The sequence below is a fragment of the Lathyrus oleraceus genome, chromosome 2 (assembly GCF_024323335.1).
Source record: "Lathyrus oleraceus cultivar Zhongwan6 chromosome 2, CAAS_Psat_ZW6_1.0, whole genome shotgun sequence".
Taxonomy (NCBI): domain Eukaryota; kingdom Viridiplantae; phylum Streptophyta; class Magnoliopsida; order Fabales; family Fabaceae; genus Lathyrus; species Lathyrus oleraceus.
Genome location: NC_066580.1, coordinates 111192022 through 111213645, shown reverse-complemented (window position 1 = coordinate 111213645; position 21624 = coordinate 111192022). Strand labels below are relative to the sequence as shown.

At 34.9% G+C, this 21624-nt stretch overlaps 1 protein-coding gene across 1 annotated transcript; it reads left to right on the top strand.

Annotated features, from left to right (window-relative positions):
• The first annotated feature begins 1902 nt into the window (after positions 1 to 1902).
• Positions 1903 to 3403, top strand: LOC127118357 (zinc finger protein 4). The gene is made up of 3 exons (XM_051048539.1): positions 1903 to 2059; positions 2158 to 2289; positions 2458 to 3403. The coding sequence occupies exon 3, from the start codon at positions 2486 to 2488 to the stop codon at positions 3170 to 3172; it is 687 nt and encodes a 228-aa protein (XP_050904496.1). The 5' UTR covers positions 1903 to 2059; positions 2158 to 2289; positions 2458 to 2485; the 3' UTR covers positions 3173 to 3403.
• The last annotated feature ends 18221 nt before the right edge of the window (positions 3404 to 21624 follow it).

The following is a 21624-nucleotide window of genomic DNA, read 5'->3' as shown; positions in this document are numbered from 1 at the left end:
TTCATAATTTCATGCGTGGAACAATGGACCATATATCCCATTATCTTCGAAAGAAATTATCAGCTTCATGATTTAGGTTGAAAGCCATAAAAAAAACCTCGATGATCTTTCCTCTGTCAATTTGATTTTTTAATTTTTTTTTCAAACAATATATATATATAAAACAAAAAGTAGAAGATAAACAGATAATATGCCGCTATTATCCTTTTTCGAATGATAAAAATAATTTTTTAAATAATTATATTCATTGATCTAGAAGATACAACATTAATATGCATAAGTCTTTGGATTCTTTACAAGAGATATTTTTGATGTTAGAAAAACATGTTGATTGTCGGAACACACTTTCTAATGTTTTACCACTTTATATAAAGTAGTTTTGAGGATTATTTGTCTCACAGTAAAACTTCTAGTCCTCAGTCTCACTACTGGAGACACCTTTGTTAAGTCTCTGTAAAGAAAGAGGCGCTTGTGAATTTTTTGACTAATCCACATGACGGGAGATCGACACTTAAGCCAACATATTATAGGGTGTACAAATCCACGTTCTTAGGAAAAAATAATTTGGCAATACTCATACATGATCGAAGTAGAATAAGTTCACTCTCAGGATCCTTTAGTTGTGATAGAAAATATTTTATCTCAACTAACAACCCTCCAAGTAACTTCATTTCTAACATCGATCTCCCAATGTCCGATGAGAACAACGAATTTTACTACCGTCACACAAATGTCAAAAGATTTCAATCTTACAAATATTCAATTTGAGACATAAACCTAAACCTATCTCCCGAATGATTTCAAAGTTTTAGTCACCTCATGTGAATCCCATATAATAGTCACGTCATCCAGCTATTAGGCATGAAGAGTAGCCATAAAGAAACTAAACTCACAAAGAAATAGATGGACATCTCACCCTCACTCCATGCAATATGGTTGATCGATCTACTATATTAGAAATCTTCGCTTGCTTAACACCATATTGACACCGTGTCAATGGTTCATAGGCAACAAACTCTGCCAAACTCATGAAAGATCTTCTTCTTAATCATAAGTTAACAACTAGAGTGATTATATATAAAATATATGTTATGATAAATTATACTATACTTTTAATAAACAAATATTAAAGATAAGTTTATTAACAAAATTCATATAGATCTCTTTCTCTTTTATACTTCTTCAATATCTTAATCAATACTATTGAGTTACTTTTTATCCTATGTGATGGATCAAAATGTTATCTTGTTTTAGATAACAAGAATCACACATGTTCCAATCCTATTTAATGAGTATATTGGAGTGGGGAATAATTTGATTGAAGGAGAAGTTTGTAAGAACTAATAAGATGTAAAAAGAAAATAACTATGAAACGGTAGTTGGGAAGAGTACATTTGGTGAATTATTATTTGTGGTGGTGAGTGAGTGAGTGGAGTAGTTATTAGAAAAAGAAATGATGTTATATGTTCTATTATAGTACATACTATGAATATTATTTGCTTGAAGAAGTGACAGATGGTCCCAAATATGAAACATTGAAAGCTGACCCCATACATTGTGGAGTTATATATCTAAAGTCACTTTTGAAGTGGGCAAGAGGGACAGAGAAAGTGAAGGTTAGAGAATCATACATTGGTGGGAATAATTGACCATAATACACTCTTGTTTCCTTATTTTACATTATAGTATGTACTACAATAACTTGTTGATTGAACTTAGGATGTGGAAAAAGTACTTTTTTACTAGTTATAAAAGAAAAAATTTATAATTTTTTTTTTTTTAAATTATCAATTTATCTGGATGATATAATAGATCTGATATATTGATTATTCAATAAATCTGAAAAATAAATATTTTTTTATAAATAGAATTAGAGAGAATATTGTATTAATTTCTCGGTTTAACTTACTGATAAAATATATTTAAATCTTCGCCTCTCACCCTTTATTAGAGTTTGAGACAGATTGAAAACACAAGAACCAGTTCTGTCTTCTCATAATAATCACTCATAGCAACAAGCAATGAAAACAAATGTCTCCTATTCCAAAGCAGTGTTCAGGTGATTTTCAAAAGCAAACTACTTTCACTTCCTCTTGAAAACTAAGACTCTTTTACTTTTTCACTTCTACTCATCTTAAATCCTTTCTTGTTTTTCAGCTTGGAGGAAGTTTGAATCACAGAATAAAAAAAGGAAAAGAGTGCAACCATTTTGCATTACTTTTGCTACCAATAAGCTCTTCTTCTCTTGAAATGGCTTCAAAGTAGTTTTCATCTCTAAACTTATCTCAAGTAAGTCTTTCTTTGTCATGAAACTAACTCTGTGTTTGTTCTAATGGAATGAGAATCTTGACAGTGTTTCATAGCAAAATTGCTAATATAAAAATCACTGGAAACAACGATTTCTTGTTTTTTCCATGATTGCAATAAATATGAGCTGATGGATTATTCTAATTGCAGGAGAAAATAAGATTTCAACTGCTAAATCATGAAACTAAGCATTGATCTTGAAGTGGAAGCTTATGCAGAATATGAATCTGATATCACAAGCCAAGTTGCTTCCAATCTATCAACTCAAGAAGCCTCTTCCAACATCACAAACCCTAACTACGATGATATCTCTCTCGAGTTATCTCTCAATTTCAAGAACAACGAGGCACCGACAGCAAGAGATTCAAATTCAATAGGGTTCTCACTCTCAAGCACTTCTGAGAGCAGCAATGAGCCTGCATCCGCAACAGTTCCAAGAGTTTTCTCTTGCAATTACTGTCAGAGAAAGTTTTTCAGCTCACAAGCTCTTGGTGGACACCAAAATGCACACAAAAGAGAAAGAACATTGGCCAAAAGAGCTATGAGAATGGGAGTTTTTTCTGATAGGTATAATGCTAGTTTAGCATCTCTACCTTTGCATGGTTCTTTTAGATCATTAGGGATAAAAACACACTCTTCAATGCATTATGGTTTCTCAGTACCAACAACAATTAGGCCTCATCATCAACAAGGGTGTGTTCGATTTCCGATATTCTTGGAACATGAGGAGTCGGAGTTGTTGTGGCCTGGTAGTTTTCGAAAGGCGTCGGAGGAGGGTGATGGACAAGAGAATTTCATAATCACTGAGGTGAATCCATCTGTGGACATAGAAAAATCTACACCAGATTTGACATTGAAACTTTGAAGGTTGTTATTTTGGAAAACTTGGATTTGGGTTTAGTTTTATGTATAGTGTAAGACATGTATGAAAATTTGTTATGATTGCTAGATTGGTTACTACTGCTACACTTTGTTGGTTTTTATTTTTACTTTCATCTTTAGTTTTGTATTAGGAGTTTTTGCTTTGGTGTATTGTTATGTGTGTTTCTCATTGTATAATAGCCCTATGAGAACAATATAGAAACTTCTTTTATTTACCACATATTCTTAATGTTGAGTCAACAAGGTGGTTCAAGCATATGCAATTCAAGAAAACTCAGTTAAACTATAGATATCACTTATCAAAATGATTAATTATTATAAAGTTTTCTTCACTACAACTAAACACACTTGAGTTCCACACTATATTCTTGGATCAATATTTCTAGGTGTGTTAGTAAAAATCAATCACATACTATGTGGATTGAAATTTGATCCCAAACACTATGAAAGATTAACTTCCTTAAGCCTTACTTTATAAGTTTCATTTAGCATTTCTATGGAAGCCTTGTGGAGACTACTAGAATACTAGGGGTAAGCATGATGAGGTTAAGTAAACATATTGTGTATAGTCCTTTGTAATTAAGAAATTTAAGGTGTGGTACTAGAGTTAGTTGGCTCAAGCATTATAGTGAAATTTCACAACTAGTGAGGGATGGACAAGTCCACTTTGAGTGAACTAGGAAAATTGAGTGTATTCATTTTTTTATCCTTAACTCTTTATATTTGTGTTGTTTTACTTCTAAATATTTTAAATTTAAGTGGGATGGTTGCAATGGAAAATTGCATTCAGTGTTTTATATGATGCAAATGTACCGTTTAAGTGTGAATTTTTTTATCGGATTGCGGTAAGCCCTGCGATATTGTACGTGACAAAAAGTTGGGTGGTTAAAAGTCGACATGATAAAATTAGAAATTAAATTATTAAAGGATGTTGTGTTGGATGTGTCGTTAAGATTCGACATGATAAAATTAGAAATTAAACTATTAAAATGTTGATGTAGCGTTTATAATAGAGAAAATGATAGGAAATAGACTTAAGTGGTTGAAGCATTTAAAGAGAAAATATGTAGATTCTGCCGATGAAGAGAATACAAACAATTCGAGAAACAAAAAGAATAAAAAAGACTATAAGAGAAGTTATTAACAAAGATTTTCATATTAATGATTCGATATAGAAACATGACATTTGATAGAACATTATTTCAAAAGTAGATTCATAGTGAGATAAGATTTTTTTATTGGTGTTATTTGTACTTATAAACATTTTTTTTTGCTTTATTTTTTATAAGATTTACTTTATGTTTCTTAATTTCCAATTTATCTTGAAAAGAAAACAGTTTAAAAAATAATTTAAAAGAGTCACAATTCAAATTAGTAGTGTATATGGATTGGATAAATTCAATAAACTCAATAAAACTCATCTAAACCGATTCAAAGATGGACTGAGTCGGGTTATTGGACGAACACAATTTTAAAAAATAAAAAACCATTCAAAATAATTAGGTTATGGATAAACTCACACCAACCCACAAAATTCATGGGTTATTGCGTGACTATTTTTTATTCTTTTTTGTAATTAGATGAATGATGATTTTGATGTCTTTAATCTTAGTTGCTTCAATAACAACCTTTTGAACATCTTTTATTTGGTGACTAATGATTTTAACTTATTTAGGATGTCACACTTTAGTATTTTTATGCTAATTCTTGTAAGTTATAAGTATATTATGCAATTCTAGATATTGCCGTTATGTAATTTTGGTTTTTACAAATATATTTACGATGAATTTTATCGCACATTTAGACATTTGATGCTTAAAAAAATACTGGTAATATGTTAAACTATTTATTAAGGGAAAAAATGTGAAACATCATTTATAATTATATAAGAAAGAAAAAAATATTGGATAAACCACTACCCAACCCAATCTAACTCATAAATTTTTGGTTTTATCCAAACTGACCCAATGAAGTTGTGGGCGGTTATTTTACCTCACCTAAACCGATGTATCATGTATAGATTCACTACTACAGAAAACACTTATCACAACGGTTGGAAAAGAGATACCACCATGTTGAACCAACCGCTGTGAGGTAAGGTGTGATTGTATGTACGATGTTTTCCACCACGGTCGTGTGACCGTGATTATAAGCTATGTAACGCGCTACCTACCATAACTTCTACTTTAATCAACTGTTGTATATTCTATAATGCATAATATTTAACAGTGGTCGGTATAAACAACCGTTGTGATATATACAATTGAGTTTATTGTAAATTATGTGGAATGCTTATTTCGACAATACTCACTAAATATATAACATTTCAATCTGATCTAGAACATTATAACATGACAAAGTAAGTTATATTCGAAGAACAAGTTCACGTTCAATGCTTGACAAAAGTTCTTCAACTCCTTATCCATATTTTACTCTTTAATAGTTAGAACTTTGTTTAATGATTGCAGACCGTCCCTTCCTACAACACTACTTCATTTTGCAAAATATTATTTACTTTGCAAACAAAATAAGAGATGGAGAGATGGGCAATTGAAGATCTACATGAAGGTGTGAAAAACACAAGAAAGGGGGGGTTTGAATTGGGTTTTAAAAGCAAAAGCTTTTTCCAAAACAAAAACTCTACTAACAAGTTAAATAATGAAGAGATAAAAACACAATGATTTTTATCCTGGTTCGCTTGAAACTCAAAGCTAATCCAGTCCATCCACCAAGGTGATTTTCCTTATACACAATGACTTAATCTACTATAATCAACAGATTACAATAAACACAAAGAATATCCTTCTTTGTCTTCTCAAGGATCCAACTAAACCTTAGTCTCCTATAGGATTCACAAAGAACAACTTTCTTTGTCTTCTCAAGGATAACCTTCTTAAGGAATCAAATGACTAGTTTGAATAAAAATTTATGTGTTACAAGATGCTTCTTCACAAGCAGATTTACACAAATGAATAATAAATACTTAAAGAACACTGTATACAAAAGATGATAATTTTTCACACAGAAAATTAGCTTGTCAAAATACTTGTGTAGATCAGCATTTTCTTCAAGTCTCAACTGCATGCTTATATAGTGTAAGCATGTGACCGTTGGAGGGGAAAATGAGGAAAGCTCCTTGAGCAGATGTCCACTTTTGGATGAGAAAGGAATGAAACCACGTATTATCCTTTCGCCCACATATTCAGTGATAAGTGTGATGAATAGTACAGTCCTTGCCCACGAAATCAGGTAGTGATAAAGTTATTCAATTTGTACTATGTACTATTTGATCACGTTCTTATTTGATCTTATCTTCAAATTCATTGGCTTATGATAAAAGATGATTGAAGCATGAAGTGAAGAAATGGAGAGTTGGATTCAGAATCTTCACAACCTTGGGTCAGAACCTTGACAACGTCAGTAGTCTGACTTGAGTTCTTCAGTGTCTTCAGAATCTTCAGAGTCATCAGAAACCTCAGTCAGAACCTTGATAACTTCAATTGTCTGTCTTGAGATCTTCAGAATCTTCAGCTACATAACACAACTTTAGAAGCTTTCCATTCTTTAGAAGCTTGTTGATCAAAGTCACATCCAGAAGCAAAATAATTGAGAGAATATTGCAACAATAATACAGAGTCTCCTCAGAAGCTTCTGATGGGTGAGATAACGCAGAAGCAGAAATAACATTGCAGCAGCAATATTGACGTCTTTCAGAACTTCTAATAGCAACGCAAAAGCGGATTTGGAATATTGACGTCTCCTCGGAAGTTAGATGACATTGAATTGTTTTATGTGACATAGAATATTTATTTCATTAACCATCAGTTTTTAATTAAAAAACAAAAGTATAAGATTTGAAGAGAAACAAAAGAGTCATATTGGCCCTAGGCCTTTTGAGTTTCATTTCCACATAAAAGGTGAAGATGAAACACACCTAGAAGTGCAATAAATCTGAAGAGAAGACAAAGAGTTGAAGACAAACCGAAACCAAAAATACAAAGAGTTGAAGATGAAATCCATAATCAAGCCTAAGCTCTTTTCACTATCATCTTCCTCACATTTGATTTCTTCAAAAGGTACGAAAACTCTCAACCGTAACTTATTAAAAATGTAAAAAGGATTGTTTATCCATCTTTCTTACTTATTTTTTACTATCTCTTTCTACTCTTATCACTTCTTTCATCTTAAGAAGATCTTTGTTATTCTCAAGTTCATTGTTGTTTCCTTCTTCTTTTTGCTAGTATGATTCTTATGGAAGAAAGTGTGATATATGCTAAGGCATGCCATCTATGGTCAGATATCGTTGATCCATTCGGGTTTTAGATCTTCTAGGCGTTAACATCATGTCTTTGTAGGTGGTACTCTTTGTGCTTGTTAGTCCGATTTCAAAATATTGTTATATAAAAGTAAACAGAGTGCTTACATAATCACTATGATTGGACCTCATATGTTTCATTGATAGGTGGGCGGGAGTGAAGGTGTTAGTTTGATTAATTATATTTATACGTATTAGTTTGTTGTTCATGAATTGTGAGATATTGGATCGAATTCTAATATGGTCGAAAGGTAGCTTCTTGGTTCGATAATTCGACATGACCTTAGCATACCGTCGAAGTCTGTTCACATGTTATGGTCGAAGTATGCTAGGATTGTTAGCATGTAGAATTGGGCATGTTTGTTATGCCCAATTGTTTAAGTTAGCTTATTCTATAAGTTAGCTTGTTTAATGGGCCTGTGTGTAAAAGATCATTTGTTTAGTATGTTAGTTTTCTTATAAATAGCATACTAGTCTCTCATCATTGTATAAAGAAAATCCTAATTAGGGTGAGAGAGGCTATTTGCTATTCTGTAACACTTGTAATCTTGTTTCAAAGAGAAAGTAAGGAATAGCAGTTTATAACCAATTTCATTATATTTTTATTGTTTTCTTCATTTCTACCCTTGAGGATTTCTTACTGATCAAGAAACCAATTATACTTTGTAATTCCGACATTCTTTTCACACAAAAAATGGTATGGTGAGCATGGAGAAGATGTCGTCAACAAAGTATAAGATTGAAAAGTTCACCAGAGTGAATGATTTCGGTCTGTGGCGCTTGAAGATGAAAGCCATGTTGGTTCAGTAGGGTTGTTTAGAAGCATTGAAGGGATAACAAAAAATTTGCTATGGTAGAGAAAGCCCACAGCACCATCTTATTGAGCCTTGGTGATAAGGTTATTTGACAAGTTTCAAAGGAGACGACGACATCGGGTCTTTGGAAGAAAATCAAAAGTTTATACATGACCAAATAATTGGTCAATCGATTCTACCTGAAGCAAGCTCTGTATTCATTCAAGATGAGTGAAGACAAAGTTCTGGCTGAGCAATTGGATATGTTCAACAAGATGATTCTTAATCTTGAAAATATAGATGTAAAAATCAAGGATGAAGATCAAGCATTGTTACTTGTAAGACCCCAATTTTATCCCTAAAATCCCTCATAGCATCATTTCATTTGCATAGCCTCAAGGATCATTGAGCATCTTGGTCCCTTGCCTTTGGGTGGGACTCCTTGTGAGTGGTTTGAGATCACCAAGCATGCTTGAATTGTATATCATTGCTTTTCACATTTTATTTACTAACCAAAAGCACAAAAATATGTCACTAACATCTTTTGTTTGTAGCTTGAGCAATCACAAGGTCAAAAGCTTCTAGGAGATCCTTTGTGCAAAGATATTGCCAAGAGAAGATGAAAGCAAGCATGGTAATGGTTCCCAAAGCTCTCATCCATCAAATATTCCTCCCTAGCATCTCAATTCATCATTTTGATCAACACAAGCCAAAGGGTTGGAGGTTTGTTTCTCAAGGAAACCCTAATTCATCTGTGTACCACAATGCCTTGCTCATGAAGCAATCTCAGCCCATGATCAAATAAAATCAAGGGAAGTTATTTAACTATTAATTTCATGCATATTAAAACTTATTTGAGTGTCCTCAATCATCAATTCATCAAGGTATGAGTTGTGGACTTGAGAAGTTGACCAGTCAATTCATCTGACTATTTTGAAATGCACTGAGATCTAACTTTTTATGTGTTGGTCAAATCGAGATGATTCCAAAAGCAAAAATGTTCTTAAGGACAATATGAACAACTTTCATGTTCATCAAAATTTTATTTGAAGCTTGGAAAACCATCTGCCATTCCAATACATTATAGGTCATTTTGACTGAAACCCTAATTTTGGGTCAACTTCCCAAGGACATAACTCATTCATTTTTTATGATTTGGAGGTGGGATCAAATGCATTGGAAATATTAAGATGTCTACTTCAAATGTTATGTTGAACAAAATTTCAAAATCTCAAAGGAAATACATGTGATAATGCAAGACATTATAGGTCCTTTTGGGTCAAAGGCATTAAAAGTACAAAAAAGTCCAACTTCAAGTGCCCATAACTTCTTCATAAAAAATCCAAATGATGCAAAATTTAAGTCCATTTTGATTTTCTCGAAAAGATATACAACTTTGATGTTGGAGGTTTTTCCATTTGAAGCTTGCATCATCAAAACAGAAGGGCTTGAAAGTTGGCCAATTTTAGAAACCTTGCCTTGACATGTTTTGCACATCACACTTTAAACTCAAATTTCCTAAATTTCCACATTCCAAATGGATTTTTTACCAACATAACAATTGTTCCTTACATCAAGACCTTTCCAACCATTACTCACATGGCTACATTTGGATTTGGCAAATATCATTTTCGAAGAGGAGAACTTTAAGTGCATTTTTGGGAAACTTGATTCAATTACCATGCATGAGCTGATTGCATCAAAATTGCACGTCCATTTCATTCATTCTTGATCTCAGCTTGCCAATCCATGTGGAATTGGGCCCTCCATGTGCCTATACAGGCCCATGCATGGAGCCCCCCTTCATTCATGCAAGTTTGAAATCACACTTTCAGCATGACATTGGCTATAAATACATGGCATGAGAGCTTCCATGACACACACGAATTCAACCTGAAATGCTGCAGAAATCTTTCCCTAACCATCACTAAAGAAGCAATTGCATTTTTCTCAAAAATTTTCAGATCTAGAATTCAGCTTCATCTGGTTGTATTCTTAGATCTAATGCTTCTAGACCTTCACCATACATCTCATTGAACTTCTGTTTTGATAAAGCAAGCAAGGTTTCAAGCTCAAATCACCAGAACTCAAGCTTACATTCCAACTGGTATTTCTTTCGATTCTCCTAATCCATTGACCTACTAGCTTAGATTTTGTGTTGGCTGAAGTCCTCTCAATAGAGGCATCATGTTTGTGCTTTCAATTTTTGCAATTCATTGAGTTCATGATGAACACCAGATTTTTCAACTTCTGATTTCTCAAATCCTAGAGATCTAGAATGAAAATGGATGGTATAGGGATGGTGTACATCATCCCAGCTTTCTATTGATGTATAGATCGCTTGATTTGGTTGAGATTTGAATTTCTACAAATCTCACCGGAAACTGCAAGCTCACCGGAGAACACGGTGGCTCCGGTGGCTTCATCATCTCCAGTTTAAATCAGGACCGTGTGATGACATTTCCAGATTCGATCCCAAGCGTCCGTTGTTATGACTTTTATTTCTTTTCCCTGTGCGTGCTTTGACTTGGATCCATGGTAGGCGCGCGCATCATGGCCACATGATTTGCCAGCTCAATTAATGAGCTTAGATCAGACGGTCCACGCTTTTTCCAATTTCCATTTTCTGTTTTTATTTTCCTTTTATTTTCTTTAATTCCAATTATTTTCAAAAATTAATATCTCTTTCATTTTTTATCCAAAAATTATGGGACCAATTGCATTATTTCCCAAATAATTTCTAGTTTCTATTTCTGATTTTTAATATTTTTTATTTCATCATTTGATATTTTTTGTGATTTTTCTCTTTTCTGGTTATTTTTAATTCATTTTAAATAGTTTTTGATATTCAAAAAATGCAAAAATATTTTCCTAACCTATTTGAATGATGATGGATCTATGAAAAATATTCTCATCAATTTTCGAATTGATTTGAGATTTATTTGAGATTTTAGTTCAATTAGGTTATTTTTTATTCATTTTTAATTGATTAAAAATAGTTTCTGACTTTTAAAAATGCTGAAATTTTTTGTCAAACTTAGTTTGACCTTGTTGAACTTAGGATAAATCACTTAGACCTTTCAAGGTTGATTTGAAGTGATTTTGAAGTTTGACATTTCTTTAATATTTTAATTCAAGTTTATTTTTAATATTAAAAAATGTCAAAAATATTTTATTCTTTTCTTGACTTCCAATCTTCATCTCACTTCTGTTTTTGATTGTTTGACCTTGACTTTCAATGTTATTGGTCAACATATGAGGATTGGTACATGATGTTTCATTTAATGCACTTTAATTTTGTCATTTCCATTTTTCTTATTCATCTCCTTCTTCTTCTTCTTCTTTTCTTTTGGATCAATGAGTTGAAGGTTGATAAGTTGACATTGATTAGGGAGATTTAACCTTCCTTGATTCAAATCTAATTCATCTTGATCAATTGATCAAGTGAATGACTTTGCATTAAGGATAGGTTGTCTTTTAAATCATGCAAAAGGCTTAAACCAATACAAGATCAATTTTCCTCTCCTTTTTGGCATGGCAAGTTGTTGGGACTTGGTTCACTAATCAAGACTCCTAACTTGTGTTTGTTGCCTACATTATTATTGACCGGCCTTAGATAGTTGTGACTTCTACATAAGTCCAATTATGATTGCTTAACATAGCGCTAAATTTGCCTTATGGCACACTAACTATTAACAATTAACATTTACTTTATGCAATTTACTTTAATGCAATTTACTATTCTTGCACATATTATTCATTTGCTTTTCTTTTTGCTCACTTGAGCACATGTTTATGTTAATGTCATTTGCCTTTTGCTCACTTGAGCACATAATTGTGTATATATTATTGTGCTTGTGTTTTGTTTTGATTGTTGTGGACCTATGCAAAGAAATGAACTTAGTTTCTAGGACTTTCCCTATGCAAAGAAATGGAGAATTGGACTTAGATTCTAGGACCTTCCTTATGCAAAATTGGAGTAAAAGGGTCTTAATGATGAAGATGGATTAGAAGGACCAAATCTCTAAACTCACTCTTGTCCATTCTTGTTTTACTTCATGGAACTTTTGATGTGTGTGCTTTTGTGCTATGAGTTTCCATTTGGGCTTAATTGGAGGACCATTGCCATGTTCATCTAAGTGGAAGAAACAAGACACATTGAGGATCTATTGTGAGACTTGTTTGATTACTTATACTTTGTGGTTGCTTATTCCAAAGGATGGGAGCTACTTGGATCACCAATATGATCTCAAGAGAGGAACTCCATTGTGGTTTTGCCCCTTTATCCCTTCTCCTTTTGTTTTGCTTAGGATTTAGCCATTCTTCTTCTTCTCTCCACTCTAACCCAAGCCAAAACCTTTTTGTGCAAATATTTAACTATTGTTTCCAAACATTAGAAACCTAAGCCTTATGCTTTTGATTTTCAAACTTTCTTTTCATAATACTTATTTTGAATTGAATCCTTAAGTCAACTTTGACCATTTTTGTACATACTTCTAATTGGTAAATATAACCCATTCAAATGTGTTTTTGTGGTTCCAATGGCCACTTTCTTAATCAATTTTCCATAACCTTTAGCTATTAGGTTTGAGTTATCTTGGTGGTAGATGTAATACTCACCTATATCCTTAGTGATGGACAATAAGTCTTCCATGCTTATTATAGGGCTAACCCCTTACTAGCATGTTGAAGCTATCCTCACATGGTGGATTTGTGGTTTGGTTGAGTTTTCTCCCTTTGATAACAAAAGACCTTAAGGCTTTTGGATCCTTCAATTCACCAACTCATTTTGAGATTTTTACCCCGAACTACGAGTTTTTGATCCTAATCTTTTTATAAGATGGTACGTAGGCAATGGGTTTATCCATTCAAACAAAAATGTAAATAACTTGTACATTCTCTCCTCATCTCTTCAATCATGTTTGCACAAACAAAATTTTCACAAGACAACAACCTTGCAACAAGTATGAAAAGGGCTCCGTAGGAGTACCTAGGATGTTTTGGGTGCCTAACACCTTCCCATTGCATAACGAACCCCCTTACCCAGATCTCTGTTTCTTTTACTAGTTTTTGTTAAAATTATTAGGTTTTTGTTCGCTTTCTAACCATTCCTTTGGATAAATAGAAGTGCGGTGGCGACTCGACTTGTATGGTTTACCTTGGATTTAGTCAATATCTCTAATGGTAACGAATACCCCGCTACAGGAAAGTGGCGACTCTGTCGGGGACAAAGTCTCCTAGTGGGTTTTGCCAACTTTTCATATTTGTTGTGTTGTATTGTTTGGTGACATATTTTTGTGCAATTTGGGATTACTGTATTGTATGTAATGATTGAATTGCTTGAATATTAATTCTTTGTGTGCTTGGTGATCTTTGTGAGATGAGTTCTATACCCGAACTCGAGTGCACTTAGGATAGGAGAATGGCATAGTCTTGTTGACTTGTGTGGAGTTATTCCTTAGCAAGTTGACTTGCAAGTCCATTCACTTGGTGGAGGTCATGTTGGGATCAATAATGTCACACAAGTAAGTTGTGGTTAGACATTACTCTTTCCAATATAGACCTTAGAAGCCAAGGACCTTAGTTTACCAAGCCCATCTTGGCCTATTCTTAGGATGTAGTGCGAAAGTCGTTCAAGTGTAAGATTTGATACGATTGTTACGCAATACTACACTCATAAGAGTCTCTCTTGAGAATATTTTTGGAATACGAGTAGTCGTTTCTCCGATAATATCCGAAAGATGGGATGATGACTATGGGAACCTCTTGTAGAACATGTTTGGCAGGTTTAAACCCTAGTACCTTCCCTTTGGGTGGTTCTTAACCAAGACTCCATGCTCGTGACTTGCAACAAACCCTTGATTCGTGGTTGATCCGTTCATAGATCTTTAATATCAATGGAACTTGGGTGTTGATAAGGTGCAAACCGTAATCCACAAAAATGGATGATTGATATTAAGGATAATATGATCCATCCCATGACCTTTGTTTGGTGTGCTTTGCTTGATCCTTGAGTGTGATTGTTGCATCCATGCATTCATGCACTCATTTGCATCCATATCATCAATAATGAAGAAAATTTTCAAGGAACTTAAGGGGGTTTATTTGCAAAATTTCAGACATGGAAAGACAAAGAAGGAATACAAAGAAGTACAGTTTCAGACAACCAGATTTGAAAGAGCTAAGGAATTTGACATCCTATGTACTAATGATCGCGACTTTATGAGTCTATTGGGGTATTAACTGCAAGTGCACAGTCTAATCGCGTAGTAATAAAAGATATCGATCCCACAGGGACTTATGAATCGATATACCGTTTTTCTAAGGTTACTTCGTAAAGCTAAGGCGGATGATCCTTTGATGATTAGGGGGGAAAGTAAAACTAAAATAAGATCTAGATTAAATATCAAATAAGCAGATATCGGTATGTAGTTCGTCGTAATTAGGGAATCAAATCTTCGTTGGTTTCTTAGTTTTAAAAATAAATCTTTTCAGTAGACACTATTGATTAAAAATCCTTTCTCAAACTCTCGCTCTGTTGAATCAGACTATGACTTTATATTAACGTACGCTCTCACTATTTAGTTAAGTCCAAAATCACTTTTTGAAAACAATAGAATCTGTAGAAACTCTTTTTAAGAAAATACTAACCATTTAAACACCCTTGTCTCAAACTCTCGCTCTGTTGACTTAGATTATATGATTAAACTTAAATGCTTAACTCTCGTCCTCACATTTAACCTTTAAAAATACTTTTTTGAAAATGATTAGAATTTAATTAACTCTAAAAATTGCTTTCGCCCTGATTTAAAGTTAGTGTCCAATTTACACTGTCCAGTTAAAAGCTCAAACCGTCGTTCTATTGATTTTAACTTCTTTATGCTTTTTACTCTCGTACAAAAACTTTGGTATTAACTCTGTAAATTGAGACCATAAAAAGAGTGATTATATTTTTAAATAAATTTAAACCAACTTAGTTTTGATTCCTTCATTCCGCTTACTTTACATACCGATATCTAAATTAATTAGCCGGACATGCTAAACAAGCCTAAACAATAATTATACTTAAATACAGCCATATCAGGCAAACAGTATAGATAAACAGCAGTGCAGAGCATATATAAATTAAAACAATAAAATTAAAGAACCTGTAAAATTAATAAAAATCTTGATTATTCCTAGCTTCGATGCTTGAACACTCCACCACAAGCCGGTTGGATTTGTTCTTCACAATCTTCGATCAGACAGTAAAATAAAGGCGAAGGAATAAAATACTATGATCTAACGTAAGGTTAGATCCAGTAAAAACTACACAATAGTTTCCGGTGTAGAAACTAGGGTGAAAGAAAATAAATTCAATGCTTGGAAATTAACTAGAAAAGAAAAGGAAATAAAAAATGCTAAGAGAGTAGAGTGCTGGAAAATTAAAAAGCAAGAAAAATAATGCACGGTGCCGAAAACTGGAAAATTCAGAGAGCCTCAGGGTTCCACCATTGGATCTATTTATACCAAACCATCAAGTGACCGTTTCTTCCAAAGTCCTTCAGTAGGTTTTGTCACGCGTCAACTGGTCAAGCGAAGAAAAAGGTGAACGTGCTTCTGTTACGCGTCAAAGCCAAAAATATAGGAATGGGGGTGTGACGCTCGTCACACCTTATGTTACGCTCGTAACACTTAGCAGGGGGGCGTGACGCTCGTCACACCTTGTGTGGCGATCGTCACAGCATCACAGCGCCTCTCCTTGTAGTTGTGGGCTGGGCTTTAGTGGATTGCTTTTTTATCCTCTTTTTGCACCTCCTTTTCTTTCTTTTTCACGTATGCTTCAAATAATGTTACCTGAAATAAATAGAAGGAAAATACCAAGTAATATCGAATGATATGAAATAAATCGAAACAAATAATAATATAATTTAATTAAATCGAGTCCAAAAATGTGATATTATTTCATGTTATCAAACTCCCCCATACTTAGACTTTTGCTTGTCCTCAAGCAAGATTCAATGTAGAAATCGGTTTAAAATACTAGCCAGATGAAATTTCCAAACACACATCGATTCGTAGTAGGTCGCAAGTAAATCTGTTTTAAAAAAAATAACTTGAGCTTAATCTTAACATCAATAACTACCGTTACAACCTCAGATAGCCCCACCTTATGCAAACCAGTTCGAGTCATGCTATTATAGCTAGCCTAGTTCTTTTACTCTTGTTTCACCCGTTTTCATTCTAGCGAAATCACATTAAGCCCTTTATCTTTTCACGCACATAGTGGAGTAACCGGTTAGCGATTCTGATTCCCCTTTTCAGCTGGAAGTTCTGGTATATAAGTTGGATAACTTCGTTATTTAGTCCATTGCAAATTGCGGGGGATCGGACCGTAGTCCGCCCTACCAAGTTCAGCACCAGATACCTGCTGAACCAACTCATAATGGATCTTTCATATTGTGCTTTTGTAGGGTCCGCAACCTTTGGATTAAATGATCTGGTAAGGATCACCTAACTTAATTAGTGCATTTCCTTATATATATTTTTTTATGTTGTTTTGGGAATCATTCACTTATATTCATCGGCTCTCCACGTAGTTTGCTATTAAAATGGTGCCGACTTCTCGTATAAACTACTCGGGATTACTATAAGACTAAGAGTACAAGGAATTGATATAATAGGTACTTATCCCGATCTAACATGTTGAGGTTTTTTTTAGCGCGTTGAGGTGGTAATAATTTTGTCTTGATTTCACTCAAGTTTTATAAAATGAGCAACCTTTATACTTATCGAGTGTGTTAAGTGTTAAATTTTTTTATTTTTTTTTATGGCTCAAGAAAATTTAGGGGAATAGATAATGCAAAATTTTCATACTAGGGACTCGACTTAAAATAAATATATTATATTTATTTATTTTTTTGTTTTTTTTTTATAAAAGGGAAATTAATGATATAAAAGAAAGGGAAATAACAATGAAAGGGAAATAGCATACTTGAAAAAGGAATGTTGAAAGAGAAGTAATCATAACTGAAACGAAGATTTTCCCCCCCACACTTAAATGAAACATTGTCCCCAATGTTTTAAAGAAAAGCGAAAAGAAAGGAAAATTAAATAAATATGCTCAAATCTGCCTGCGTCCTCTTGTTCTCGGACCCGGTGAGCGTTGACGTACTTTCAAGTCATCAAACCTGTTGAGCAAGTCAGTGAACCGCTGGTCGGTTATTGCATTCCTCGCTTCCTGTTGATGTTGCATCTGGCGCATCAGTTGCATCACTTCAAGATTTTGCGCCTGCACAACATCAATAGCATCCATGATGTCATCATTAGTTGCTGGCCTTCTTCTTCGACGACGTCGGGAGGATGGACCAGTTGCATTATCGGAAGGGTTAAGCGGGGCTGACTGTTGTTCAGGACCGTGATCACCTTGCTCCATTTCCTCAAACTCGTCCGGGGGCGGGTTTGCTTGTGTAGGCTCGGTAGGCTCGGGAACATTCAGATCGTAGATGAATCGGTCGGGGTTTGTGACATCTGTGAGGGCCATGTTGGGCAAAACAACGCTTGGGACTTCTTGGTTATTCACCATAAGATAATACCTTCCGCCTACCTTATTTTTGATTAAGCGGCTGGAGCGACAATAGCTTATATCCATAGATAGGGGTGGTAGAGGTTGTAAATTTTGAAGTCGGTCCCCTAGATTCAGACCAAGTGCTATGGAGGTTATCAATCCTCCAATCACAAAAGGTTGACGGCCTCTAGCACAAAGGGTACGAATATGGTGAAGTAAGAAAGAAGCGGCGTTTACCTTTGTATCCATTTCAAAGACGCAGTGGAGGAAGAATAATTCCTTCGCATTGACTTTGCTGTTGTTGGGTCGACCAAAAATGGTGTTTTGCAGGATGCGGATAAAATACCGGATGGTTGGGTTATGTATGTGTGAAGCAAGTAGTACATCCCAGTTGTTTGTTTCCACACCGGATATTTTTCTAAAGAGGTCGAAGGCGTTTATGTGCCACTGTGAGTTCGGAGGGATTCTTGGGTGGACTTGCCCTCCTACAGGGAAGTGTAGCATGGCACTCAGCTGATCTTGGGATAGTGAGTACTCGGTGTTGAACATGCGGAAATTTGCGGTACCGGTTAAGTACTCGTCTTCACCGGTTGGAGTGGTGTATGAATAGGAACTTAAAAATTCTAAGGTGAGTGATGGGTAGGTAGGTTGATTGTGTGTGCAAAGAAAGGTTAAATCAGCAAGCTGAAGCATCCATTGCACACCTTGAAGTAAGCCTAATTCTTGTAAACAATTTAAATCAGGATACCTGGTGGAGACGACACCTCGTTGTTGAAACCGATCGAACTGCTCCCGTTGATAATTATCATCTTCGGATCGGAAGATAATATTTCCGAACTGTTGGTTTTCCGCCATATTGATAGGTGGGTTGAAAGAAGGAAAGAGGATGCAAATGTATTTGTATAGAGTGGTTTGTTGGAATGATGTGGTTTAGGGAGAAATGGAGTGTAGGTATTTATAGGAAAAGTTTTTGGAAGTTGGAAGAGGAGTGGGTGAGAGAAAAATAAATGTGGAGGAATGTGAGTGGGATGGAGTAAAGAGGTGAATGAATGGGGAAATAAAAAGGTGGGGGTAATGGTCGTGTCCCCAACGGTCACCAACGTTCACCTATTCTGAAGCTGTCACGCTCGTGACGGAAGGTGTTACGGGCGTCACATGCACTTGCGTGACGACCGTGATGGATTGTGTGACGCTCGTCACACCAGTCAGCTTGCAACGGTCACTTACGTGGGTGCTTCATAATTTGTTATTATTATTTTATTGTTTTTATTTTGTTGTTGTTTGTGTTTATTACATTTTGCTATTGTTATATTTTTGTACTGCCATGCATGCTACTCTACTACACACTATAGTGTATAAATATTTTTCTCTAATAGGCTATGTAAGCAGCATACAGTAATTATCATTATTGATAATTATAGATATTGCATAAATCAAAATAAAATGAAATTTAACCAATAATGCAATAGCTTCATAAAATAAACATAATGTAACATTTGAAGGTAAAAGAAAACATGGAAAAACAAATACTAAGATTAAAACAATGTTAAACGAAACTATAGATTCCCTAAAACTAAAATTAATTAACTAAAAACTTCTAGCCACTTGCAGGATCTCTGGCCGGAGGGGCAAAGGAATTGACACGGTGTAGCAACTCATGAAATTGATTTGTCATACTACTCATGTATCCCAGAAATTCATGTCCCATATTAGTTAACTCTTTTCTGATGGCATCTTGTTCTGACATCAAGGCTTGAATGGAGGTGTTGTAATCAGTTCCGGGCATATGATGTCTAAGATCAGGTATTGCCGATTCTGCGGTCGGGATAGGATGAGGTGGAGAGGTAACATCATGGTAACCTGTAGGTGTCTGTGGATCAGACTCAGCATAAGGAATCTGGTCGTCACAAATCTCATAGTCTTGGATGGATTCAATAGATCTAACAGGGGAAGGTATTCCATTCAGGTTGTAGAGCCAATTGTTTCGGTTATGGACACTAGTCATCGGACTAGGCATGGTGAATAGGTAGAAAGCTTGGTTATTAATTATTAGTTCAAACTCTTCAGGTCCAAGGTTTCCTATAAACATAGTGTTGAAGAGGAAAGGTATATTCATAGGCTCAATGCCACAGAAAGGGTTCAAATCAAGCATGGGTTGGCGCAATCCAATAGCATTAGCAATCATGGTTATCAGTCCTCCTATTAGGATCGGTGCACGGTCAGCTTGAATAAGGCGGTCGAAGCTCGCCAACATATAGGTGGCACCATTCACTGGACGGTTCTGAGAAGCACAAAATATTATGAAGAGTTCATCACGTGATACTGTGGTGATGTTTGATTTCTTCCCAAAAAGAGTGTGTGCTAGGATCTTGTGGAAATAACGAAAAGCTGGGTTATGTATGTTTCCAGAAAGAAACTCATGTTCCTCAGGGTCGTCATTACCCGTCAAGCTTCCCCAAAAATGTTCAAGCTCTCTATATTCAAAAAGGTCTTCTTGGCTCATGGTGAATGTATCAAAAGAGGTAGGGAACCCTAAAAGGTTAGTAAAGTCTTGAATGTTAAATTGATACTCCATATTGAACATCCTGAACTGAATGAAACCTCGGCTTATTCCTTTTCCATGATTTGGTAGATAGATCAGGGAGCTAAGGAATTCTAGAGTTAGCCTCCGGTAAGTGACAAATTATCTTCGAATAGGAGTGGTTTCCCACCCTATTTGACTCAGCAGATACAGGACGCTCTCTCTTAGTCCAAGGGCAGTCATTGCCCAATCATCAGCATAGAAACTTGGGTGCATCTCTCTCTGCTAGTTCTTAGAATTTTTGTCTCTGAGCTTTCCCTCTGAATTTGATACCCATACGATCAATTTGTCCCATCAGGTTAGTGTTAACTAAAGAAAAGAAAAACAAGAATTTAGTCAGGATTTGGCCAAATGCCGAAAGAAGAAAAGAAGAAAAATTTAATTAAAATAAAGAATACGGAGAATGAAAACTAAATAAAATTAAAAAGAGAATAATCAAAGAAGAAATAAAAATAGAAATAGAAAATAAAATAGAAGGTTGTGGGTTGTCTCCCACGAAGCGCTTTGTTTAATGTCGCAAGCTCGACATAGAACTAGTAAATGTTAATCTTTAAATTTAGGAGACAATACGTCTAAGTGCAGGACTTCCGAGTCTTCATTGTTTTCATCATAGTGATAATGTTTCAGACGCTGCCCGTTTACGATGAATGCTTCCATAGATTTTCCATTAATTTCCACAGCTCCACTAGGGAAAACATTAGTAACTTGGAAAGGGCCTGACCATCTAGAGCGTAGTTTTCCTGGGAATAACTTAAGTCTACAGTTGAATAAAAGGACTACATCGCCTTGTTTGAAGGTTTTTCTTGATATACGTTTATCATGCCATTTTTTCGTTCTTTCCTTGTAGATTCTGGCATTTTCGTAGGCGTCTTGTCTAAGTTCCTCTAATTCGTTTATGTCAAGAATTCGCTTTTCACCGGCGGCCTTAAAGTTTAAATTTAAATTTTTAATAGCCCAATAGGCCTTATGTTCTAATTCTACCGGGAGGTGGCAAGATTTACCATAAATAAGCCTAAATGGGGTTGTTCATATGGGAGTTTTGTAAGCGGTTCGATATGCCCATAAAGCTTCGGGTAATTTTGATGACCAGTCTTTCCTTGAGGTGGCGACTGTTTTTTCCAATATCTGTTTAATTTCTCTGTTAGACACTTCCACTTGTCCACTGGTTTGAGGATGGTAAGGTGTCGCCACTCGATGT

Bases quoted from the DNA above. Each gene is read 5' to 3' on its own strand.
- LOC127118357 (XM_051048539.1), top strand. From the start codon at position 2,486: ATGAAACTAAGCATTGATCTTGAAGTGGAAGCTTATGCAGAATATGAA.